The following is a 27909-nucleotide window of genomic DNA, read 5'->3' on the forward strand; positions in this document are numbered from 1 at the left end:
AAAAGAAAAATAGAATTACCATATGACCCAGCAATTCCACTACTGGGCATATACCCAGAGAAAACCATAATTCAAAGACACATGCACCCCAATGTTCACTGCAGCACTATTTACAATAGCCAGGTAATGGAAGCAACCTAAATGTCAATCGACAGATGAATGGATAAAGAAGATGTGGTACATATATACAATGGAATATTACTCAGCCATAAGAAGGAACGAAATTGGGTCATTTGTAGAGACGTGGATGGATCTAGAGACTGTCATGCAGAGTGAAGTAAGTCAGAAAGAGAAAAACAAATATCGTATATTAATGCAGATATGTGGATCCTAGAAAAATGGTACAGATGAACCAGTTTGCAGGGCAGAAATAGAGACACAGATGTAGAGAACAAACATATGGACACCAAGAGGGGAAAGTGACTCGTGGGGGTGGGGATGGTGGTGTGATGAATTGGGAGATTGGGATTGACATGTATACACTAATATGTATAAAATGGATAATTATAAAAAAATAAATAAAATTCTAAAAAAAGAAAGCAGAAAGCACTTATTTCTACAGCACAATCTGAAGTGTGTATATGTATATATAAAAATAAATAAAATGATGGAAAGAAATACACTAAAATGTTCGCAATTATCTCACAATAGTAGAATTATTGGTAGTATTTTAAAAATATTTTTTGAATCTTCCAAATTTCACAGTCATCGGCCATTCTTCCCTTACTTTCTGTGGCATCAGTCTCTTGACCTGTTCCTATTTCTGATAACTCTTTCTTTGTTTCCCCTGAAATATTTGGTGTTTCTCAGGATTTTTCTTTTTGCCTGTATTTTTCTCATGCTATTTGTCTCCCTGAGATAGATCACTTGGTGGTTTCTTTGCAGCTCATTCCCAAAGGTAGATGCATAGCCAAGACCTCTCTTCTTTAGTTTAGTCTCACATTTTCAACTGCCTGATGGACTCTGCCACCATTTAGATGACCCACAGGTACCTTAAACACAATGTCTAAAACTGAACCCATCATCTTTCTCTCAAACATGCTCCCCCCAACCCCAAACACTGATTACCTTGCTTAGTGATATGGAAATTCATTTAGTCACCCAAGCCAGAAACGTGGTAATGATCTGGACTCTTCCTCCTTCCTCTACTCCTCACATACAACCAGTCACCAAACACTGCTGATTTTATCCGCCAAATCTTTCAAAACTGTCAACTCTCCATCTCTACCGCTACTGCCTAGTCTAAGCCACTGTCATTATTTGCCTGGATTCCTTCAGCTGCTTTTAATTGGTTTCTCTTCCTCCAGTCTTACCTCTTGAAATCTATCCTTTATATTACAGACAGAACACCCTTTCTAAAGCACAATTTGATCATGTCTCTTCTTCCTTCAATCCACCCTCTTGTGTTGCAGGCACAGTGATTTTTCTAAAGTATAAATCTGGTCTTATCTTCTTAAATTTATTTAATGCTCAAGATAGTGGTTACTTTTGTGTGTTGGGGGGATAGTTGTTTAAAGGGAGCGTCTGGAAACTGGGTAATGTTCTATTTTTTGACTTGAATAGTAGTTACAAGGGAGTGTTAACTTTGTGAAAACTTACGGAGCCATAAGACTGCTCTCAAATATCATCTCTCCTTGGAAGGCTTTTGTAGCACTTGTAGGTTTCTGTACTCTCATAGCAAAGACAATAATTATATGTATTTTTTAAACATCTTTATTAGAGTATAATTGCTTTACAATGGTGTGTCAGTTTCTGCTTTATAACAAAGTGAATCAGTTATACATATACATATGTCCCCATATCTCTTCCCTCTTGCATCTCCCTCCCTCCCACCCTCCGTATCCCACCCCTCTAGGTGGTCACAAAGCACCGAGCTGATCTCCCTGTGCTATGCGGCTGCTTCCCACTAGCTAGCTATTTTACATTTGGTAGTGTATATATGTCCATGCCACTCTCTCACTTTGTCCCAGCTTACCCTTCCCCCTCCCCGTGTCCTCAAGTCCATTCTCTAGTAGGTCTGTATGTATTGTTTTTGAATCCATATCATGTGCGAGTTCCGTGCTAGGAAATTAATACACATATCTCAAATTCTTACAGCAATCCTCATGGTAGGTATTATGGTCCTCATTTTATAAGTGAGGAAATCAAGGCTTAGAAAGGTTAGTTATCTTGCTTAAGGTTAACACAGCTTTTATAACTGGCAGAGCGGAAACTTACTCCACATCTATCTCAAAGCCCATGACTCTTTCCACTATACCATATTAACTAGTATCCCATGTTTTCTGCAACCACAGCACTTTCCACAGGATTTAAAATTTTCTGCTTACTGTCTCTCTACCAGTAAACATTCAGTCAGTGCTAAATAAATATTTATTTGAATAAATGAATGAGTGACTGTGTGAATGATTGAGTGTAATCCCTCTAGGCCAGAAAGCTGGCAATAATTTTTCCTTCTGATTTTTGGAGATAGGAAGCAGAGCTTTCCTGATTTGGAAATGTAATGAACTCTAAATACATTTCTGTATTATTAATATTACTAGCATTAAAAATCCAACATTTGAAATGTTTTAGTTTAGTTCTGCTTAAATCTGTTATTTTTAGCATTTTGTCTTGATCTGCGATCAGGTCCTCCTTGTGGCTCTAAGTTTTCAGGGGAAGTCTAAAAATTATGTCCACGGCAAATGGAAAAATTTGGCTACTTTTGCATTCTGGCTTTTCTGTCTTTGTAAGCAAATCAAAAGAGAATTAAAATCCTCTAAATGTCTTCCACTTCAAGTCAGTCCTTCAAAATATTAGTTAGCAAAGAGGTAGAACAGAAAACCTACTTTTATAGGGCCTGGAACTCAAGTCTGCAGAGGAGAATACTAAAGGCTTGGGTTTTCTTGCCTCTTCTCTCAGCAGAGCTGTAATTGGGAAGAAAAGGTGATTGCTGAGTTAACCCTATGCTTTGTTTTCAGTTTTTTATTTTTTCCTTCAAAGAAAACAGATATAATCTGGAAGAGTAAACAGGGAATTGTTTTAGATTAAAAGGTACTGACTTTAGAACCAAGTATTTGGTATACAGTATTCTGTGATATCCTTTTCCCCTTTTTAACAAAAATACTAAAAGCTTCTATAAGAATAAATTTTCAGTGTTGGTGCATATGTCTTGAGAAAGAAAAACAGGTTCAGATCCTACAGGCTGGAGAGACTGCTTAGGCTTAGGGCAATTCAACTAACATTTTATTCATCTGAATTTATTCACTGAGTACCCAAAATGTGCCACGCATATTCTAGACAGTGGGGATATGACAGTGAAACAAAACAGGTAAATCCATGCCCTCACATGAAGTTGATGGTTTGGCTGCCTTTATATTTACTGAGCATCTACTGTGTGTCACAAGATGAATCAGAGTTGGTTTTTGTCCTCAAGGCGTTCAAAAAAGTAGTAAAAACAGACATGCAAATTCAGTTTAATAGGATGCATGTAATAATCGAAGATTATACAAGATCAGAAGAGAGAATGATCTCATGCCTAATGGAGATAAGCACAGAATACTATGGTAGCACAGAGCAAGGGTATCTATTCTAAGTGGGGGTGAAGGAAAAAAAAAATTGAGAAAAAACTTCCTAAAGGAGTAATATCTAGGTAAGCTTTAATGGGTATTTAAGAATTTGTCAGAGAAGGAAGAAAGAAGGCAAGCACCCCTGTTAAGCATTATACTTAAAGAGGAATTATTTTTAAATCCTCACCAAACTAAACACATCTTTTCTTCTGGCTTTAGACTTTCTGGTTCCATATGATTCTTCTTCCTAGGAGTGCTTTAATTATAAATATTATGCCAGTTTAAAAGTCTTCTTTAAAAAGGTTATCTTTCCTACCATAATCTGGCCCATGGTCACCTATGATAGCTTAGGCAAGGCTCAGCTGGGGGGCTTATATTTAAGTTAACTATAAGTCAATACAATGTGTTGCTAGGCCTTTGTCCCTTTTTCAGCAGCAAGTTATTTCCCAGAAGTCCCAGAGATCAAAATGAATGTAACCAAGACATCCAGAGGAGACTACCCTAGTTTAATCTTGGTAGCATCTACATCTTCAGATGTCAGTACACAGCTACCACATAACAGCTCTGGTTAGAAGGTTATATAAACCACAGATTCTTAGCTTAATTTTGTTCTGTTATTTAAGTAAAGGATACTTCATGCAATCTCTAGGACATCTAAGGACAGGAAACCAAGTACAGCTAAGTCATATAGATGCTTAAACTGAACAGTAAGGAACCAAGGTTCCTGCCTATCTCCCATGGTCTCTCATCTCTGTTTCTTTTCTCTGCTTTCCTACACTGACTCACGGGTTTCTAGCCAGTCTATAACATCATCTTGTGTGTGGCTTTAATTATCACCCTGATTCTGACCTTGTAACATGGCTGCCTATCCCCAATTCCTGACTTTAGTTTGTGGGGCCCATCCGTACGCCTCTGCATCCCTGTGTAGCTAAGACTAGGAAGCTGTGACTACTCTCTTATCCCCCCAGGTATGTGTGCACGTGTGTGTGTCTGTAACACAGAGACATCTGAGATATGTGGTAGATGTTGCTAGCAATCAATTCATCAACAGTGGCTGATTTTGTTGGGGTGCTGACTATACGACATTAAGCAAATGACTTTAAGCCTCATTTCCCTCTTTTATAAATATGAAGATAATACCTAAATGAGAGAAATATTTTAAGGACTGAATGAAGTGTGAAAAGTACCCAGAATAGTATCTGGTACATGGTTGTTGCTCTGAAGGCCAAACCCTAAGACTGTATGTCCTGCACAGATGGATTGGGTTCAAACACTACAAGAGATTAATTATAACTTTGGGTTTTTCTGAACAGGAAGGAAGTATTCAGCTTTATTTCTTCCTTTTAAGAAGATTAATTTCCTCTGGGTCTCTTAAACAGCTAGCAGGTCTAGCAGGTTAGGAAAAGGGAGAGAAAGACAATTTTTTCTGGGTTTCTGTGGTAAAGGAAACCAGGACTAATTCTGGTATGAACTTCCTGTCTCTCCAGGCTTCAGCTCAGAGAGCCAGCATATTGCTTCAGTTCACTACAGGACCGGTCTCCTTTTGGAGCAACTCCTGCTAAGCCAAACAAAAAGTTCCTAGGAGGCCAGCTTCCTTAGGCTTAGATCAGATAACACTATAAAAGAGGAGAAACTTTTAGCTCACCACTCAGCATCAAGAGCATCACAGTAACAATACTCAGTCTAAGCTCTGCTCTGGCTCTGGACATAAAATCCAAGACATTTTTGAATTAAAATTTTCAAGACAGTCTTTGGAACATCCATCTGTCATACTGCATTCAGAAATGGATAAAAAGAACTTCTAAAGCATATATATGTATATCTTTTTATTTCTTTAAAGCAAAAAATAGAATCATATTACACTGAAAATACACCCTAATACTGCAACTTGCTTTTTTTAGTAAATATATCTTGGAAATCTTTCCATATCACCACACAGAGTTATACTTCATTCTTTTTAACAGTTACACAATAATATAATTAATTACCCTGTTTAAATTGTTATAACTTTTCCCTGTTATGAAGGATGTTGCAAAGAACATTTTGCAATGAATATTTCCACACTCTTAAGTAAATATTTCTGTGGGATACATTCTTCGGGGAGGAACTGCTTAGTCAAAGAGTATATAATTTTAAGTTTTGATAGGTATCATCAACTACCCTACAAAAAGTTTATGTAAAACAGCATAAGAGAATTTCCCCACAGCTTTACTAGCTTATCACAAAATTTAAAAACCTTTGCCATAAAGACAGTATTCTAAAACTGTTTAACGTGCATTTTTATTTATAAGAGCAGGCATCTTTTCATATGTGTACTAGCTTTTTCTATGAACCAACTACCTATAACTTTTACCCATTTTTCTCGAGTCATTAGTGTTTTCCTTATTGATTTTAAAGTGCTCTTTGTAATGTGAGGAAACTAGTGTTTGGGCTATCCTGGTATTGCAAATATCCCCTCCCCCCACTTTTGTTGTTTATTTTTACACCATGTTTATTTGGTTTTACTTTCCCCCCACAATATAGAATTTTAAAACTTGTTATTAGTCAAACTTACCAATCCTCTTTTTTTTTTTAAATGGCTTCTAAGATTTATTTGATACTTAGAAAGCTTGAGTTAGTTCTAAGATCACATACTGATGAAGCTAAGTGCCTTAATGCACATGTAGACTAGCAGACATTCAGCAAAAGATATCAGCATCCAAGCCAAACAGTGGCATCCCTAAGGAAACTCCTGCCTCATCCTTATTACCCCAGGCACTACTCCTGGGCCCGTGCATTACTTCAACTGGTAAATGTTGGGACGTGGCAATGCTAGTCACCAAATAATGATGCAGTCAGATTTGCAATTTAGAAAGTCCTCTGGTAGTTTTGTGGAGGATGGATTAAAAGGGGAGAGCCTGGAGGCAGAAGACTACCAAGGAGAATGCTATATTAAGCCAGTTGAGAAATGATAGACTGTAAGCTAAAAATCAATATTGAAATACATTACCTTATTAATTTCTGCCCAGTTTTACTGATGGATTTTGCCACTAAAGTTAATCTGAACCACTGATGTTAGTTCAGTTCAAAAACCATTCAATCCCTCCCTCCCTCCCACTGCTGCTGGAACATCTTCCAGCTGTCATGACACTCCTGCTGCCTGAGGTGCCCTTTTCCCATTTACTAAGACTGGGGATCTCTGGCTTTTTTTTTTTTCCTCTTGTTTCATAATGTAATTTTCTCAAGGTTACAGAGACAATGGCCTATAAGACTTTGTATTCATCTTGGTATCCTCAGCCTCCAACACAGCAGTTAGAATATATTTAGGTATGTATTAAATGTCTGTTGCTTTGAATTTTAAAAAAATTGTGGTAAGTCCAATTCACTTTTTAAACTCTTAAAATCAATTTTTTAAATAAAGTTAACTTACATATAATAAAATGTACCTACTTTAAACATACAGTTCAATGAGTTTTGTCAAATGTATACTACTGTAATCACTACTCCAAATCGAGATATAGAGTACTTCCATCATTCCCCCAAAATTCCCTTGTGCTTCTGGTATACTATTATACTACTCTACTATACTCTCATACTACTTAGCACATTTTATTGTAATAATTTAACCTGTCCCTTTCTCCCTAAACTGTGAGCAACTTGAAGGCAGAAACTCCATCTTTTTATCTTTAGCATCTAGCAACACAGTAGGTGATCAATTAAAAGTTCTTACTATGCACCAACTACTGCTCTAAGCTCTTTACAAGTATTTTTCACAACCACCACATGTCAGGTACAATGTGTCCCAGATGAGGAAAGTGGGGTACAGAAAGGTAGACACCTGTCCAGGGTCACACAGCTCACTTACTAAACTTCTCTTGTCAAAGACAGTATAGGTTTTCTTTTCTCCACAGCTTTCCCTATAGCTTTTCTACTTAGTCAACTGCAGAAATACTCGTCTCTTCTCTAACTACTGATGTACAAAATTACTTCTGCTGTCTAAACTGTCACCACATCTCCTTTCCTTCCATTCACCAAGCATATATTGAATGCCTTACCAATCCAGGTACGTATCTAATGTCAAGGAATTTGGGTGGAAGACATTAACATGTAGACAACTAGAAAAATATACAGGGCAGAATGTTAATTTTCATAGGTGAAACAAAGGATTGCTAAAGCAGTCCTTTCTTAAAGCTATGTCTCCTAGGTTTACTTTTTCCTTTCCATCCCTAAAGGAGTCCTCATAGTCAGATTACTATAAATGCCTTTTACTTACCTTGAAAGAGTCTCTTTCCCATTTGGAATAGTCTATGTTCCCCTGCCAGGTTGAATCGTTGCTCATTCCATATGGGACTATTCTGTTTAAAGACCTGTAACTCCCTGCTCAGCTGTTAAGGCCTTGTACACACTGCTCCCACCAACCTGTTCAATCCCATCTCTCAAAGCTTTGAGACAGAACCTCCACTATTCCAGCCAGGAATAAAGAATCTCCCTCAAGTACCATTCTAATTTGTCCTGCTGTGCTTTTATACTTTTCCTAATTCTATATTGAAATTTACCAATTTTCAATATAATGCCTTTAATCCCAACAACTCTGAGAAGTAAAGGGTAGATGGGGCAAAGAAGAGATAAGGGTCTCTTTAACAGACCTTGAGATGAGGAGGTAGTGGAGCTAAGGCTCTGTATACTTCTTTATTACAGCAAGCTCTGGGAAAGTCCCATTTGGCAGAGCTTCTGAGCTGGAGCCACAGAATCACCATATTTAGGCTTGTCCTCAAGGAACACTACACTTGCCAGGTGTGGGAACTGCTAACTGGTGGTGGCCAAATGAGCTACAGCAGCCAGGATGAGGCTAGCTTTGTTGCAAAACTGTCTGCATATCCAGACACCAAAAGCTACAATCCCATTTGGTAGTGTTAAGGAAGTATTGTTAGATTTTTTTTTTTAAAGTGTGATAGTAATATTGAGGTATTTGTTTATGTTTTAGGGATATATACTGAAATATTTATAGATAATTACAACTGAAATAATTACAGATGAAATTATATCATAATGACTTGCTTTAAAATAATCCGGTGTGACACTAGCAAGATTGGCGGTAGCAAATATTAAAAAAAAAAAAAAAAAAAGATTGGCCAGGGCTTCCCTGGTGGCGCAGTGGTTGACAGTCCGCCTGCTAATGCAGGGGACACGGGTTCGTGCCCTGGTCCGGGAAGATCCCACATGCCGTGGAGCGGCTAGGCCTGTGAGCCATGGCCGCTGAGCCTGCATGTCTGGAGCCTGTGCTCCGCAACGGGAGAGGCCACAACAGTGAGAGGCCTGCGTACCGCAAAAAAAAAAAAAAAAAAAAAAAAAAGATTGGCCACGAATTGGTGACTATTGAAGCTGTGTGATGGATACATGGGAGTTCATTACATCACTTTCTCTACTTTTGTATCTGTGTGAAATTTTCCATAGGAAAAGAATTTTTAAAAAATCATGATCTCTACCACTATTGTATCCCCTCTCAGCATGTCAAGGGCAGGATCTATTTCACAGGACTTCATTTTCATTTGGGCATAAAAAATAAACCCTTTAGGGACTTCCCTGGTGGCGCAGTGGTTAAGACTCCACGCTCCCAATGCAGGGGGTCCGGGTTCCATCCCTGGTCAGGGAACTAGATCCCACATGCATGCTGCAACTAACAGTTCACGTGCCACAACTAAGGAGCCCTCCTGCCACAACTAAGGAGTAGGTGAGCTGCAACTAAGGAGCCCGCGAGCTGAAACTAAGACCCAGAGCAACCAAATAAATACAAAATAAATAAATAAATAAAAAATAAACCTTTAACGGCAAAGAGTTAACTTCATTTTTATAATATGGATAGCCTACACTGGTATGTGGAAAATGGGTCCTGGATCACTCTAATCTTGGTAGCAAGTTTCCTTGCTATTTAAAAAGCAAAGTCTCTACAATCCACTGTGGAGCTAAGGCTGTAAGTTCCATGAGGGCAGGGCCCATGTCTGCTTATTCACGATGGATCCCACAGTTGATCTAGCACAATGCCCGACTCATAACAGGTGCTTAATAAATATGTGTTGATTGAATGAAAAAACAGAATAATAAATCAGAGAGGAGCAGGGCAATACTGTCCTGGTGAGAAAAAATAGAGAAACAATAATCCCTGGGAAAGCTTTCCAGGAGTCCAGATGATTTGTTTCACCATTGGCTCTACATGGGCCTTTCTGTAGTGGTTTAGCAGGTGTTGTAGGCAGGTGAGGGTTAGGATGCTGCAAGAAATATTATACTGGGCATGGAGGAACAATTCCTCTTCCCCTTAATATTCCTGTATATATCCCCTTAAAATTCCTGAGTTTAAGTGCATGCTTAGCACTTAAACTCAGGTTCTCAGACTCCCTTCCCCAGCTGTTCTGAGGGAACTTGCTGCTGTGGTACCAGCCTGATTGCTTTCCAGTCTACCAGTACTATTCAAGGCAGAAACTTATCCAGCAGCCATCAAGGAAGACTAGCTGCTACTCTTCTTAACCATGCAGTTATTAAATCTTTTCCTTCCTGTTCCTCTGAGGACTCTAGTTGCATTTCCTATCAAAAATCCTTGAGATCAACCACAAAAGGAAGTTTTCTCTCTGGAAATCCACGTCCTATGATCTGCCAGACAGTCTCTGGGAAGTATTTAAGGTCCACAGTTCTGTTATCAAAGCAAAATCAGGGAAAGTACCAAATTTTGTTTCTCTGCATTCATGAAACTTTATTCGATGTGAAGGACTTTTCCAAAATTGGAGGAAAACTTGCTCTTCTTTCTTTCCTCCTCTTGGGTAAGAGTCTGGCCCTTTGCTAAGAGGGCCCATCTACAGGATAATTGCCTAGGGAAAGGACATCTGCTTGGAGACAAATAGCACCAGAGTTGAGGGGCTCACCCTTGCAGAATGAAGGAAAAAGAGCCTGAAACTGCAGAAAGATGCTTCATAAGTTACTATTAGTTTTATAAAAATAAATTACTGGTTTATCATAGCACAGGTCCCCAAAATACAAGCAGGAGACTCTGGTACCGACGAAATAACAGTATGCTGTAACATGAATTCATTTCTATAACAAACTGTGTTATTTATAACTGGTTATTGTCAAGGTTTAAAACTGTTAATTAAGTCACAGTGTAGCTTAAGTGCTATGGGTTTGACTCTATCCCCCTCCTTCTTACTTATTTTCCATTAGGAAGTCCACAACGTATTTTTTCAAGCAGTAGAGATGGGCGTCCACAAGGCCTGTGTGGAAACGTATTCTAGGGTGCCTGCGAAAAGAATAAGAGAGAAGAGGGTCACATGAGTTCTATCCTATTATTAGGTAGTAGGCATTAGAAACTTTATAAGGGTGAGAGACATGCTGCCTACACCCCACTCTGGGAAGACCAAGAAGGTGGATATCAGCTCTGATCCTACCACAGAAAAGTTTTTCTCTTTATGTAAGCCCTATTCTCACACTTTATGAGGTCTTCAGACTTCCAAAGACATTGAAAATTGGTGAGCCATCAAATCATTGACAAGTCATTCTTCTATTTTACTACAAATTTCTACCCACAATTCTTGTAACTAACATTTTCCTGCTTCTACTCCAACTGCCCCACTTCCTGCAGGCCATACTTTAGCCATGCTTTCCTCTAGTATTTGGCATGTATTACTCCATGTTCATAGAAGATGAAGTAAAATTCTATGAATACTTCCTAAGTCCCTACTCTTAATTATTCATTAGGGCTCTCCTCAGGTATACTCCCTCTAGAAAACCTTCCCTGACAACCCAAATTTGTATTCCCACAACACTTGGTGCCCACCTCTACTAGATAACTTACCATACAGTAAAGTAACAGCTTACTTACTTATGCTCTTTCCCACTAGACTAATACAAGTTCCCTGAGGGCAGAGATTTATTTTTATAGTCTTAGCACTTAGCATTGTACCTCACACAGAATAAATATTTAATAGATAGTTGTTGAATAGACAAAGACTTGAATAAATTAGGTCAAATTAAGGCATTTGCCTAGTTGCTATTTAGTCTGCCATCTTTGGTTTCAGCCTTAAGAAATGTCATGCTTATAATATAATGTTCAAAGTCATTTTATTTAATAAAATAAATAAAAGATAGCTGAAGGAGAGGAGGGGAGGAGTAGGGTGGTAAAATGGCAATTCCGATCATAGCTGCCTGGTTGTCATTTTTCTTCTACTCTGTGTAACTCTGCTTTGACTGGCTTATAGCCTTTTTTTTTAAATAAATTTATTTATTTTATTATTTTACTTTATTTATTTATTATTTCTGGCTGCGTTGGGTCTTCATTGCTGCGTGCGGGTTTTTCTCTGGTTGCGGCGAGTGGGGGCTACTCTTTGTTGCGGTGCGCTTCTCATTGCAGTGGCTTCTCTTGTGGAGCATGGGCTCTAGGCGCGCAGGCTTCAGTGGCTGTGGCACGTGGGCTCAGTAGTTGTGGCTCACGGGCTCTAGAGCACAGGCTCAGTAGTTGTGGTGCATGGGCTTAGTTGCTCCACGGCATGTGGGATCTTCCTGGACCAGGGATCGAACCCATGTCCCCTGCACTGGCAGGTGGGTTCTTAACCACTGTGCCAACAGGGAAGCCTTGTTGAAAGGTTTTATCATGAATGGGTAGTGCATTTTTAAAAATGTTTTTTTCTGTGTCTATTGAGATAATCATGTAGTTTTTAATCTTTTATTCTATTAACATAGTATATTAATTGTTTTTCAGATATTAAACTAATCTTGCACCCTTAGGATAAATCTCACTTAGACATGGTTGCTGGATTCATTTTGCTAATATTTTGTTGAAGATTTTTTTCACCTATATTCATAAAGGATATTGGTCTTGTGTTTTATCTAGCTTTGGTAGCAAAGAGTTATACTGGTCTCATAGAATAAGTTGGGAAGTATTCCTTCTTTCATTTTCTGGAAGACTTTGTGAAGGATTGGTATTATTTCTTTTTAAAATGTCTGATAGAATTCACTAAAGAAGCCATCCTTACATTTTGAAGCCTCAAAGATGTTTCTTTGTTGAAAGATTTTAAATTACTAAGTTGATTTCATTAATTGCTCTAGGTCTACTCAGGTTTTCTACTTCTTCTTGAGTCAGTCAAGATGTATAGCACATGATCCTTGTGGCTCAGACTATAGCACACTGATTAACCCAGGACTCTTCTATGCTCTCAACTCACATCTGTTCTCAGTATATTGCTATGTGTGAGCTTTCTTTTTTGGCTGCGCCATGCAGCTTGCGGGATCTCAATTCCCCAACTAGGGATCGAACCCAGGACCCTGCAGTGAAAGTGGTGAGTCCTAACCACTGGACCACCAGGGAATTCCCTGTATGTGAACTTTAACCCAATACTCTAATTGATTCTAGTTACTTAAGGGAAGGAAGGACTGGAACCACCATCTGCTGAATAGTTATTATGTGCCAGGCATTTTGCAATGTGCTTTCACATCTTCACAACATCTCCATCTTCCTTTTACAGATTAGGAAAACATAGACTCAGAGAGGTTAAGTAAGTTTCCTAGGTCACAGAGGTAGACAGTAGTAGAACTGGGATGGAAATGTAGGTATTTGTGACTCTAAGGCTTTTCTATTACCTCATAAGGTCTCTCAAGAGACTTCTTTCTTTTCTCCGTATATAATCCTAGGAGTTCTATATAGATGAAGCCCTGTTCCAGTCTCACATCTAAATCCAAGGCAAGAAAGGTAGAATGCCTGGCTGTAATTAAAAAAAAAAAATCCCTGCTTTTGTACTTGTTCCCTTGCTGAATACCCTATTTAGGAGTTCATCAACCACTAGTACCATTCAAGAAGGAATTTGCTAAGGAATGGGGTTCTAAGTGTTGACCTAAGACAAGCCTAGAGGAACTCTTTATCATTCTGCTTCCAAGTTTCTAAGCAGATGTTAAGAAATGCTATCAGAGAAACAGCTGCCTGTTTGGGGCAAATTACTTTTAAATGTCAAGGAGTTCAAAGACCAAGCTGTACCCGTGTTTCATTTCAATATTTACTTACCCAAATTTTCTCCTCATATTAACAACTCGAAGTAATGTGTGTGAGGGACAAAGGTTTAAGATCTCCAGAGAAGCTGGAAGAAAGACTGCCATATGGACACTAGTCTTCAGGATTATGCAGGACTAAAGACTCAAGATTTTTCTGACAGCTTTGCTTTAACTCAAAGAAAACTGAACACAGAGCTATGTGTACCACCGACATCGTACAAAACAAAACAATGTAAAATTACAGAGCTAGGGAATAAAAAAGCAGTTCAGAAAGGCAGCCCAGAAAGAAAGAAATATATCCATGAAAGAGAAGATAAATATTGAAAAAAAAACCCACCCAAAACCCCCAAACCAAGTAATTACTATGGTTAAAATCATACCAGTTTTCTCCCTAGCAGAATAAACTTAAGAATTTAAATGCCCAAATCTCTTAATAACTCTAAAAAAAGGTCTGAGTTCCTTTAGTTAATAATAAGATCTATAACCCCCATGCCCAACCCCAAAGATCTTAAGGGATTCAGATGCTCATTTCCTTTAAATCTGTAGAATAGAGACAAAACTCCCTCCCCAGAATCATCATGTGTGCAGGAGAAACTGAGTTGTTTTTATCCTGTTCATTGCATAAGTTATAGCAAAGGCCAACTGGGAGTTCTATTCCCTGACATGCTCATAGTACAATGCTCATTACCTAGAAGAATGAGTAGAAAAAGGCAGATAGGTAAAGAAACAGATTATGGTAATTGCATGTTTAAAAAGTGAAATTCATCTAGACACTCCATGTGGACACACTATTAGACTTCCAGCACTGCTATGAATGAGACTGCAAGGATTTCTAGCCTAGTGGGAGAACTAGCATATATGCTGAGACAGTCCACAACAACCTAGTGAAGAAAGAAAGCCTCCACTAACCTAAACTGAGTATGTTCTAATAGTTTATATGGCTATACAGAATGACTTTTTCCAAACCAAACCGAGTCCAAATTTGGGGACAGGAGAATAGCAAGGAATGGGAACAGAATGACGAAAATTCAATTGGACAAAAACTCAAAATACAGAAGAAACTTAACTGTAACATACGCTTCTCTTTGCATAAATATAAATGTTGACAGGTGAAGGAAATGTCATGGATGCCTCCTGAATTCAGATGCCAGGATATCTGAAACTTGAAACAATGACTCATAAGAACCAGAAGCAACAATTCCAAAGAGGATAAAAGCCTCCTATGACAACTTAGCCATCTTGAAGCATTCAATGCAACAACATAAACAACTTCTCTCTTTGAAGACCTTCAGAAAATCTCCTTCTATTTTGTTTGGCAATCTTAAACATGTTCCAACAAAGAAGCATCTTCTCTCCCACTAGAAGAGCCAGAGCTAATTCCCTACTGCCCAATCATTACAATTTAAAAGAAACTAGAGACCAAGGTGTGCTTGAAACAACCAAGGTTGCTCATAAGTAGAGGAAAGAGAGTGATCTATGAAGCATGGCTACTTACTAGTTATCTATAATTCTAATGAGACAGATTTTGGAGTAAGCACCTATTACATAACTACTTGGTAGCTGTTTTATAGGAAGGCACCTGCCATACCACCCCAAATGCTTGATCTTGTTGGCACTGTAAGTCGCAGGAATGACAGATTGTTGATCATTAGGAGTGCATATGGAGTTACCAAACCAAAGGTCTGCCTATGCAGCAGAGTGAGCTATAGTGCTCAGATCCTCTCCAAGAAAAGCAGTTGTATTGAAGTGGAGGCCCTGGACTCAAAGCAGCAGAGACTGCTAGAGCTGGAAGAGTTCTTAAGAGTTCTAAGTGCTGTTCCTCATTGTACCAAGAGAAAAACGGGAATGATTTTAGTCCATGTCAAAAACAAATCACTTGGACTTCCCTGGTGGTACAGTGGTTAAGAATCCACCTGCCAATGTAGGGGACATGGGTTCGAGCCCTGGTCCAGGAAAATTCCACATGCCGCGGAGCAACTAAGCCTGTGAGCCACAACTACTGAGCCTGCGCTCAAGAGCCCACAAGCCCCAACTACTGAGCCCAAGTGCCCCAACTACTGAGCCCAAGTGCCACAACTACTGAAGCCCACGTGCCTAGAGCCCTCCTCCGCAATAAGAGAAGCCACCGCAATGAGAAGCCCGCATACCGCAACGAAGACCTAATGCAGCCAAAAATAAATAAATTAATTAATTAAAAAGAAAAAAGTCACTTCACTCCTCTACGAGACAGTCCCTAGCGTATATTCATTGAACACCTACTATATTCCAGGCACTTGGGATACAGAAGTGAACAAAATGGACATGATCCCTGCATGAAGCTTAGAGTTGAATGGAAAATCAATTATTGCAAGTATGCAATAGTTGTGAAAGGCGAGCACAGAGTATTATGGAAGCATATAATGGGGGACCTAGCCCAGGGTGGAAGATGACAGGAAGCTTCCCTTTAAGCTTAAACCTGAAAGAAAAGCAGGAGTTAGCCAGGTGAAAGGGGTGGAGAAATGAGATGGGCACTCTGGGCAGAGAAAATAGTACATGCCAAGACTCTGAGGTAGACTGGTGAGTATGAGGAACTAAAGTCGCCCAGGACCGCTAAAACAAAGAAAACAAGACGGAGAGAGGCACAAGATGAGGCTGGAGAGGTTTCAGGCCCTGTTAAGGATTTCTGTTTTTATTCTAATCTTGAGACTAATGACCACTTGTATTCTGTGATATCACTGGCTTAATAGTGAGCTAAGTCAAAGTTGAAAGGCAGCTTGGTGTAGTAAAAAGAGCACTGGACTAGGAGCCAGGATTGTAGTTCTGGCTTCATCACTTAAATATGGCATAATCTTTCTTCATGTCAGTTTCTTTGTTATAAAATGGAATATTGTGCTTCATAGAGTCGGAGAGTTTTCTGGAGCTGCTTCGGGAACTGCTACAGGAAACCTGAATCAGAATAAATCCCTGTTCTGTGTTTCATATCTCAGGCTTCTATGTAAGATTTTACTTAAAGAAAAAGTTCCACTTCCTTAAGAGAAAACTGGAAAATTATTGCAATTTTTAATCTTAGATAATATATTCATTAATTTGACAAACATGGAGGCCCATCATATTACCTCCTTGCTGCAGAGTTATTAGGATGATCAGAAATTATGCACTTAAAGTGTGTTGCATGGTATTTGCCATATATTAGGCACTCATTAAATGATAACTATTATTATTATTATTATTATTATCATCATGGGCCAAGTACCATGCTTGGTACCAGGGACACACAGCTGAAATAGACAGACGTTGCCTTTAGGAACTCATAATCTAGTAGAGAAGACTATGTGTTAATCTATTATGTATAATGCGATAACAGTGTAGGAAGCTAGAACAGAAAAAGATGCAGTGAGCTGTCTAAGGGAGCAGGGATAGGATAAGGTTTCATAGCCTGAGGTTGGTTCTGAATGCTGAGGAGAAATCTGCTACACAGACAAAGCAGGAAAAGGATATTTCAGATTGAGGAACTAGCATATACAAAGGCAAACAGGTATGAAAAACAAAACAAACAACAAAACCTAAGATACAATGATAAAGGTTAAAGCTGGAGGGGTAGCCAGAGGCCAGATTATGGAGAGCCACCTACAATGCTTAGATGTCATGTTAAAGAGCTTGGATTTTGTCTCTTAGGTGATGGAAAAACCATGGGAAGTTACTGTTTTAAGGAAATACATATACACGGTATGCTGGCTTATGTATTAACTTAGCTGATCTGGAATTATGTTATGCAAAATTCTCTTCTCTGAATCGTTCAGAGTTAGCAATGGCTACAAGAGATATTCTGTGTGACATTTAGAAGGCAGAAGGAAAGCTGCAGACACATTTTTTAATGCTCTGAAGGTCAATGGATGGTGCTACGTATTATGGCAACCTGTGCATGTCACTGAGATGCCAGCTCACCTAGCAGGCAGAGAACAGTACCCAGACCTGCAGCTCCTCCGGAACCTACCAGATATCCTCCTTCAGCTTCTCTGGAATCCTGAGCCAAGCACTGTGTAGCTCTGTGGTGAAGGATGTCAGTTCTCCTGCAGATCACCCACAATAATGAAGCTAAAAGTGGTGAGAGACAGATGTGGGTTCCTGTTTGTTCTTGCTCTTGTCTACATCCAGCTTTCCTTCTGACTGTTCGTCTAGCTGACTGATAGCGATTTCAGGCTCAACACTATACAGAAGCAACAACATGCACACAGAGCTCTACCAACTTCCACAATTGTAAAATAATCCCTTATTCTGTATCACTCATAGCAGCTCTACTTCTCTAATATAGAAATTGCTACCAGAAGTGGTCCTGGAAGAACAGAACCTTAAGGATGGGTTTGCTGAATTGGTTCTGTGTCATCTGGACTTAGTTCTTTGATTTGATTAGGTTCAAAGGCCTTTCAACTGACTGATGACACCCATCTAGATTAACCAGGATAATTTCCCTCACTTAAAATCAACAGATTGTTGGGCTTCCCTGGTGGCGCAGTGGTTGAGAGTCCGCCTGCCGATGTAGGGGACACGAGTTTGTGCTCCGGTCCAGGAAGATCCCACATGCCGCAGAGCGGCTGGGCCCATGAGCCATGGCTGCTGAGCCTGTGCATCCGGAGCCTGTGCTCCTCAGTGGGAGAGGACACAACGGTGAGAGGCCCACGTACCACAAAAAAAAAAGAAAAAAAAAAATCAACAGATTGTTGATATTATTAACCACATCTATAAAATACCTTCACAGTAACACCTAGGTTAATATTTGACTGAAAAAACTAGGTATTAGAGCATAGCCAAATTGACACATAAAATAACCACCTCATAGACTGATGAGAACCACATGTCTAACATTAATACGGAGGTCAACAAAGCCTTCCTAGGCAGGATTACACTGCTGCTCACCCTCCCTGTCATCTTAACCCAGAGCGCCGGAACCTGCTGAAGCGTGGAACATCCCTCACCTTCCCCAAGAGGTGCTTGATACAGCAATATGCATAGCTCCATTGACAAAAGGCTCCTATTCAGAGACAAACCCTGGAAAAAGAGTTGTCTCTCCCAAATTATCCTTCCAAGCTGCCTGGTCCACTATGTCTGAAGAATTTAATAAAAAAGAGTTACCATCCTCTATAGAATGGTATAGAGGATGAAAACTGACACATTTATTTGCACTCCACTCAGTCCCACTGGCCTAGCTAATATGAACTTCCAGCAGGTCCACCTTTCAGTCCTCATTCTCCAAGGAACATGAAGCAACATTCCCATTATCTTTAGGTCCAGTTCCCAGCTGGCTGTGTAGATAGAGAGAGGCAAAGGCCCAGTGAAGGATCACTCAGGGGTTCATCCCTCAAGGCTTGGTTCCAGCTCTTGCATGGCTAGAGTTACATCATATTCAGAAGATTTTACAAGACAACCTGCTCAGGCACTCCCACCCTTTGGGGTTCAACAGTTGGGTAAATAAATTTCTCCTGAGTGGTAGATGTGCTAGGCACTGAGCTGTATTAAGTATATAAATACTGAATGAAACACAGCTCTAATCTAGTAATCACTTTATTGTTTGTAAACCTGTAAGACTTCCCTTTGCTTTTATTAAACCTTTTCATATTATTCTCTGTGCTTCAGAGAAACTGCGTAACTCAGTTACTTTTGCTTTCCTTTCTCTGTGTCTTCGCTCATGTGGTTCTTTCTGGAATGCCTGCCTCTACTCGTGTGCCACTACTCCCAACATGTATAAATCCTTAAAGCTCCAGCCTCAAATGTAATTTTCTCCTTAAAAAATTCCCAGATTCTCCTAATCTACTGAGGTTTTTTTTCCCTTTCTAAATACTTATGGAATTCTACCAGAGAAATCACTTATAGTACTAACGTTCTATTCTGCATTGTGTATATCTATCACCTCTTTCGGGGAAGGAAGATTTGAGACTTGATCATCATAGCAGCACATTGTGTCCAGAACAGTGTACTACATGGCAGGCACTAAATACTTACTGAATGTCCAGAAGAGTACACATTCTAATAAGAGATATAGACTCATCAGAAACAAATATTAGAGACTTCAGGAGGGTCCTGATGAGTTTGGGTGTACTTCAGAATATTCCTGGTTGGTCCAGGAGAGTTGGCAAGGTTAGATGCACAGTAGGGAGTGGGAAGAAAGGGGTAGGAATGGGACAAACTACTGAATGATACAGTTAGTCCTAGTATGACAGGCCCCCTACAGTCAGGGTAGCAGCTATTAGCTAGCTATGCTGAGGACCTCCTCCCAACCTCACTTCCACCTTAGGGACTGCCTAACATGCAATACGGCTCATATAACCTTAAAACGTTCTCAGTTTTTCCCAAGTTAAAATACTCTTTTTCAAACTTTCCTTCTCCTCCTTCTAGTTCAACTTCTATCCTTCACAGCCAAATTTCTCAGAAGCATAGTCCAACATGCTGTCACCATTTAACATCTTCCACTCTACCCACTTTGATAAAGTCATTAATGACTTCCATTTTAGTGAAATACAGTGATCATTTAAAAATTATCATCTTAGCAAACCTCACAGCCACATTCAACACTACTGTTACTTTCTTCCTCTGGCTTCTGTGACACACGTTCTCTTGGTTTTCCTTTTCTCTTTCTCTCTCTGACTTAAATTCCTTTGGAAGCTCATGATCCTCTAGCTGGCGTAAGCCTGTTCCTAACCCTCTTTCCTCCTCATTCTGTGCTCTTCCTAAGAGATTTCACCCGTGCCCATATCTTCAGTCATCATCTATATATCAGTAATTACAAATTTTTATCTTAGGCATAGTGCTAACCTCTGAGCTCCAAGTATATATTGGGTTGCCCAAAAAGTTCCTTTGTTTTTTTTGTTTTTTTAAAAACACCTTTATTGGGGTATAATTGCTTCACAATGGTGTGTTAGTTTCTGCTGTATAACAAAGTGAATCAGCTATATATATATATACACACATCCCCATATCTCCTCCCTCTTGCATCTCCCACCCTCCCTATCCCACCCCCTCTAGGTGGACACAGAGCACCCAGCTGATCTCCCTGTGCTATGCGGCTGCTTCCCACTAACTATCTATTTTACATTTGGTAGTGTATATATGTCTGTGCCACTCTCTCACTTCGTCCCAGCTTACCCTTCCTCCTCCCCGTGTCCTCAAGTCCATTCTCTACGTCTGCATCTTTATTCCTGTCCTGCCCCTAGGTTCTTCAGAACCATTTTTTTTTTTTTTTTTAGATTCCATACATATGTGTTAGCATACGGTATTTGTTTTCCTCTTTCTGACTTACTTCACTCTGTATGACAGTCTCTAGGTCCATTCACCTCGCTACAAATAACTCAATTTCATTTCTTTTTATGGCTGAGTAATATTCCATTGTTTATATGTGCCACATCTTCTTTATCCATTCATCTGTCATTGGACACTTAGGTTGCTTCCATGTCCTGGCGATTGTAAATAGAGCTGCAATGAACACTGTGGTACATGACCCTTTCTGAATTATGGTTTTCTCAGGGTATATGCCCAGTAGTGGGATTGCTGGGTCGTATGATAGTTCTACTTTTAGTGTTTTGAGGAACCTCCATACTGTTCTCCATAGTGGCTGTATCAATTTACATTCCCATCAACAGTGCTAGAGGGTTCCCTTATCTCCACACCCTCTCCAGCATTTATTGTTTGTAGATTTTTAGATGATGGCCATTCTGACTTATGTAAGGTGATACCTCATTGTAGTTTCGATTTGCGTTTCTCTAATGATTAGTGATGTTGAGCATCCTTTCATGTGTTTGTTGGCAATCTGTATATCTTCTTTGGAGAAATGTCTGTTTAGGTCTTCTGCCCATTTTTGGATTGGGTTGTTTGTTTTTTTGATATTGAGCTGAGCTGCATGAGCTGCTTGTATATTTTGGAGATTAATCCTTTGTCAGTTGCTTCGTTTGCAAATATTTTCTCCCATTCTGAGGGTTGTCTTTTCATCTTGTTTATGGTTTCCTTTGCTGTGCAAAAACTTTTAAGTTTCATTAGGTCCAGTTTTTGTTTATTTTTGTTTTTATTTCCATTTCTCTAGGAGGTGGGTCAAAAAGGACCTTGCTGTGAGTTATGTCATGGAGTGTTCTGCCTATGTTTTCCTCTAAGAGTTTAATAGTGTCTGACATTACATTTAGGTCCTTAATCCATTTAAAGTTTATTTTTGTGTATGGTGTTAGGGAGTGTTCTAATTTCATTCTTTTACATGTAGCTGTCCAGTTTTCCCAGCACCACTTATTTATTTATCTTATATATATATATATTTAAAATTATGTATTTATTTATTCATGGCTGTGTTGGGTCTTCATTTCTGTGCGAGGGCTTTCTCTAGTTGTGGCAAGCGGGGGCCACTCTTCATCGTGGTGCACAGGCCTCTCACTATCGTGGCCTCTCTTGCTGCGAAGCACAGGCTCCAGACGTGCGGGCTCAGTAATTGTGGCTCACGGGTCCAGTTGCTCCACGCCATGTGGGATCTTCCCAGACCAGGGCTCGAACCCATGTCCCTTGCATTGGCAGGCAGATTCTCAACCACTGTGCCACCAGGGAAGCCCTCAGCACCAGTTACTGAAGAGGCTGTCTTTTCTCCAGTGTATATTCTTGCCTCCTTTGTCAAACATAATGTGACCATATGTGCGTGGGTTTATCTCTGGGCTTTCTATCCTATTCCATTGACCTATATTTCTGTTTTTGTGTCAGTACCATACTGTCTTGATTACTGTAGCTTTGTAGTATAGTCTGAAGTCAGGGAGCCTGATTCCTCCAGCTCCACTTTTCTTTCTCAAGATTGCTTTGGCTATTCGGGGTCTTTTGTATTTCCATACAAATTGTGAAATTTTTTGTTATAGTTCTGTGAAAAATGCCATTGGTAGTTTGGTAGGGATTGTACTCAATCATTTCCTTTGGGTTTTTCTGTAACATCTTATGAAAAAGCTAAAGGAACTTTTTGGCCAACCCAATATATAAAGCTTCCTACTTTAAGACATCTTTGGGCTTCCTTGGTGGCGAAGTGGTTGAGAGTCTGCCTGCCAATGCAGGGGACACGGGTTCTATCCCTGGTCTGGGAGGGTCACACATGCCACAGAGCAACTAGGCCCGTACGTCACAACTACTGAGCTTGCACTCTAGGGCCTGTGAGCCACAACTACTGAGTCCCCGCGCCTCGACTACTGAAGCCCGCGTGCCTAGAGCCCGTGCTCAGCAGCAAGAGAGGACACCACAGTGAGAGGCCTGTGCGCCACAATGAGGAGTAGCCCCCGCTCGCTGAAACTAGAGAAAGCCTGCATGCAGCAGTGAAGACCCAGTGCAGGCAAAAAAAAGAAAGACGTCTTTACCTGGATGCCTTAAAAACACCTCAAATTCAGCCCAAACGTTGGATCTCACCTCCATAAACTCAGTGTTCCCTATCTCACTATATATCCTGTAGCTCAAACCAAAATGTGAGTCATTCCTGACAACTTTCCACACCTCAGCACCAAGGCTCAATCACACACCAAGTCCTCATATTTTACCTGTGAAATCCTTCTCTAATTTATCCACTTTTCTTTGTCTCCACTGTCAATGCCATAGTCCAAATTACCATTACTTCTCCTGGATTACCATAATACCCTCCCTTACCTGGTCTCGCTACAACCTCTCTTACCCAACTCCAATCCATTCTTCACACTACATCCAAAGTTACCTTTTCAAAGGGCAATTTGATCATGTCATTCTCCTACTTAAAATCCTTTGGTGGTTAGGACTGTGGTAGATTATTTTCAAAAACGGCCACAATTATTCCCCTCTCTGAACCCATAACTCTTTGTAAAGTAACTCTGCAGTTCCTCCCATTAAGAGGTAAAGTTTATTTTCCCACCCCATGAGTCTGGGCTAGCCTTGTGACTGCTTTGACCAAAAGAATATGGTAGGAATGATGCTGTTTCAGCCCTTTCTCCAATATATAAGACTGAAAGGTCTTACTAGGCTCTGTCCTTAAAAATTCCATGCCAAGAGTACATTCAAACACAAGATGACATGCTGGCTCCATTAATGTCCTCTTCCAACAAATTTATTTGGCTCCTACTTATGTTAGGGCACGTATTAGATCCTAGGGTTAATAAGACAAATAAAATACAATTGTTGTCCTCATGTAACTTATAGTCCAGAGCAACAAAAGTTACAGATGTTTTCTAGAATCTGTATAGTATATAGAAGAATACAAAGGAAGAAGGGTCAATTTTGTCTAGTACAAAGACAGTCAGGAAAAGTTTCAAAGAGAAGTGATATTTTAGCTGAGTCTTGAAAGAAGAGCAGGTATTTAGCCAGGGATGGAGGGGTAACTTCGGTTGAAGGAGTTCCAGGAATGATGAAAGCAAAAGGACAGAGGTGTAAAAAGAAATGCATAAGTCAGAGAAGTAAAAGCAACTCTCCATAGCCATATGGTGGAGTGTTGACTATGAGGTTGTATTTGGGGAATGGTAAGATATAAGGCTGGAGGAGTAAGCATGGTTAGATGACTAAGGGTCTTATGAATTTGTACTTTATCCTATAATAATGTGTTTACAGGTGTAGGAGAAAGAAATAGTAGAAAGCAATGTTGAAAATTCTGGAAAATGCTGAAAAAACTGACGAAGCAAGATTCCACGGGAGGCATAAGAAAATGGGATAAAAGACATAAGTGAAGGGTCTAGTCCTAAATAGGAGAAAGGAAACTTCTAAGGCTACGGAAAAGGAACTGAAGATGGGTCTGAGTAAAGATAAAATCATGGGAACGGATAGTATGCTGGGGAAATAAGCATCTGTTAGTTAGGATTCTCTCACAGAATGAGAAAGCAGGGTCATTTTCTGAAGCAGGAGAGTGGTGGATGGTTGATAATAGCTGCTGAGTGAAGCGGAAAGGTGGTCCAGGACAGGTGTAAGAATGCGAGTGGTTCTTAGGGCTCAGCCAAGATTGGGACCGTGAATTTATAGTGATGCCAGTCTACAACATTGCATGATATTTCTCCTGAAGACTTTAATAGAACAGATGTAGGAGTGGACAAAGTAAATGTTAAGAGTAACCCAAAGTTGAGGGTTATGAGGGCAGATATAACAAAAGAACAATGAGTGAGGATATGGAAGGAAATGCCTAAAGTAATATAAGGTCTAGATTAGATGAAGAAGGAAATGAGGGTGAGAAAGAGAAAAAAGAGAAAGAGAGAGGGAGGGAGGAAGAGCGGGAGGAAGGGGTGGTAAGTGACTAAAAGATATAAGGGGACTGAAATGAAGTAAACAGGATCCTGGGTAAAGATGGCAGACTGAACACAGGCATTAAGCCCTATTCTTTTGAAAGCTCATTAAAGTGACAGTAAACAGTTTTTGTTTTGTTTTGTTTTTTAAAGTGTATTTTATTTATTTATTTTTGGCTGCGTTGGGTCTTTGTTGCTGTGTGCAGGCATTCTCTAGTTGTGGTGAGCAGGGGCTACTCTTCATTGTGGTGCACGGGCTTCTCATTGTGGTGGCTTCTCTTGTTGCAGAGCACGGGCTCTAGGCAGGTGGGCTTCAGTAGTTATGGCATGTGGGCTCAGAAGTTGTGGCTCACGGGCTCCAGACAGCAGGCTCGGTAGTTGTGGCACACGGGCTTAGTTGCTCCACAGCATGTGGGATCTTCCCAGACCAGGGTTCGAACACGTGTCCCCTGCATTGGCAGGCGGATTCTTAACCACTGTGCCACCAGGGAAGCCCGGTAAACGGTTCTTCAATTTTGTTTTTGAAGGCATTATCCCCAAGGACAAAGATTAGGAGAGGAGAGTACAGTAACAAAATTTTAGAAACTGTAAAGGATAGTGGTAAGAGATTTAGCATATCTAAGAAAGCTGAATCCTAAACCAGCCATAAGGAAAGCTGATTTGTACTGCAGAAGCCCTGAAATGATCAGGAATTGGTAGCACAGCTTTTAACCACCTAGAAAGGAGATTGGAAGAGTTTTCTCTGAACTCTGTAGCCAGTCCAAAAAAAAAAAAAAAAAGACTTAAGAATACTGACATGGGGGTTCTCATAAATAACTCTATCTACCATAAACAAAACCCTCAGAATGGGAGAAAATATTTGCAAACAAAGCAACCAACAAGTGATTAATCTCCAAAATATACAAACAGCTCATGTAGCTCAATATCAAAAAAAAAAATAACTCCATCAAAAAATGGGCAGAACATCTAAATAGACATTTCTCCAAAGAAGACATACAGATGGCCAAAAGGCACATGAAAAGATGCTCAACATCACTAATTATTAAAGAAATGCAAATGAAAACTACAATGAGGTATCACCTCACAGGGTCAGAATGGCCATCATCAAAAAACTCTACAAACAATAAATGCTGAAGAGGGTGTGGAGAGAAGGGAAGCCGCCTACACCGTTGGTGGCAATGTAAATTAGTACAGCCACTATGGAGAAGAGTACGGAGGTTCCTTAAAAAAACTAAAAATAGGGGCTTCCCTGGTGGCACAGTGGTTGAGAGTCCGCCTGCCGATGCAGGGGACACGGGTTCGTGCCGCGGTCCGGGAAGATCCCACGTGCCGCGGAGCAGCTGGGCCCGTGAGCAATGGTCGTTGAGCCTGCGCGGCTGGAGCCTGTGCTCCGCAACGGGAGAGGCCACAACAGTGAGAGGCCGACATACTGCAAAAAAAAAACCAAAAACAAAAAACTAAAAATAGGGGACTGCCCTGGTGGTGCAGTGGTTAAGAACCCGCCTGCCAATGCAGGGGACACGGGTTTGAGTCCCGGTCCAGGAGGATCCCACATGCTGCTGAGCAGCAAAGCCCGTGCGCCACAGCTGCTGAGCCTGCGCTCTAGAGCACGCAAGCCACAACTACTGAGCCCCTGTACCACAACTGCTGAAGCCCGCGTGCCTAGAGCCTGTGCTCTGCAACAAGAGAAGTCACCACAATGAGAAGCCCATGCACCACAACAAAGAGTAACCCCTGCTCGCCAAAACTAGAGAAAGCCCATGTGCAGCAACGGAGACCGAACGCAGCCAAAAAAATAAAAACAAACAAACAAACAAACAACTAAAAATAGAACTACCATATGCCCCAGCAATCCCACTCCTGGGCATATACTGGAGAAAACCATAATTCGAAAAGATACATGCACCCCAATGTTCATTGCAGCACTATTTACTACAGCCAGGACATGGAAGCAACCTAATGTCCATCAACAGAGGAATGGATAAAGAAGATGTGGTACATATATACAATGGAATATTACTTAGCCATAAAAAGAACAAAATAATCCCATTTGCAGCAACATGGGTGGACCTAGAGATTGTCATACTGAGCGAATAAGTCAGACACAGAAAGACAAATATCATATGATATTGTTTATATGTGGAATCTGAAAGAAAGGGTACAAGTGAACTTATTTACAAAACAGAAGTAAAGTAGAAAACAAACTTATGGTTACCAGGGGATAAGGGAGGTAGGATAAATTGGGACATCGGGACTGACATATACACACTACTATATATAAAATAGATAACTAATAAGAACCTACTGTATAGCACAGGGAGCTCTACTCAATACTCTGTAATGGCCTATATGGGAAAAGAATCTTAAAAAAAAAAAAGAGTGGATATATGTATATGTATAACTGATTCACTTGGCGGTACACCTGAAACTAACACAACATTGTAAATCAACTATACACCAGTAAAAATTTAAAAATAAATACATAAATAACCCTATCTATGTCACTTTATAGATGTAAGAGTTAAAAGTATTAGAAGAGTTAAAGTTTCAGTGCCGATACTGGACAAGACACCTTGGGAAATGTTCCTCCCCCCTCCCCTCAAAGAACTGCAAAGTGGAGAAGTACTCTAGGAGTTACAGCTGGTAAGTAGCAGTGGGGATACTAATATAGATAAACAGCATGTATTTCAAGACTTTCCACACCATCAGGAAAATAATCAAGAATGTGAACCCATTTTTCATCATCTGTAGTCCCAGAAATAGAGATCTGGCCATGATCTTTGAGGCTCTGACTTAAGTTTCTGTCTTTTTTCCAAGATGAACGTGTGAACATTTTATTCCATTTTAAAAGATATCGTTTAGAAGCTTGTTTTAATATTTTCATTACCCTTCCAGTAATAAAACCCTTGACTAGTATTCAAAAGAAAACAACATAACATTGGAGAAAGGCTACATGATTTTCTTATTAAATATTTGGCACAAATACCTTTACTTATGAGTTATTAAAAACACATGTCTTTCAGAAGTGGGAATTTTAGAGGTGAGCAGTGGGGCGGGCTTTAAAGAACAACTAAGCCAATTTCAGCTGGGGAAACTGAGGCTTAGAGAAGCAAAGTGATTTGCTCAGCGTCATACAGCTTTTGTCTCAA

General features: G+C 40.0%; 1 protein-coding gene across 2 annotated transcripts in view; it reads right to left on the reverse strand.

Moving 5' to 3' along the window:
- Nucleotides 1–27909, reverse strand: part of EIF2B3 (eukaryotic translation initiation factor 2B subunit gamma) — a 150945-nt gene that overhangs the window by 43402 nt on the left and 79634 nt on the right. For both annotated transcript variants that reach the window (XM_060021235.1, XM_060021234.1), the window contains exon 6: nucleotides 10720–10809. In XM_060021235.1, the coding sequence (XP_059877218.1) occupies nucleotides 10720–10809 (90 nt within the window). The remainder of the gene's footprint in view (nucleotides 1–10719; nucleotides 10810–27909) is intronic.

Source organism: Delphinus delphis, chromosome 1 (genome assembly GCF_949987515.2).
Source record: "Delphinus delphis chromosome 1, mDelDel1.2, whole genome shotgun sequence".
Taxonomy (NCBI): Eukaryota; Metazoa; Chordata; class Mammalia; order Artiodactyla; family Delphinidae; genus Delphinus; species Delphinus delphis.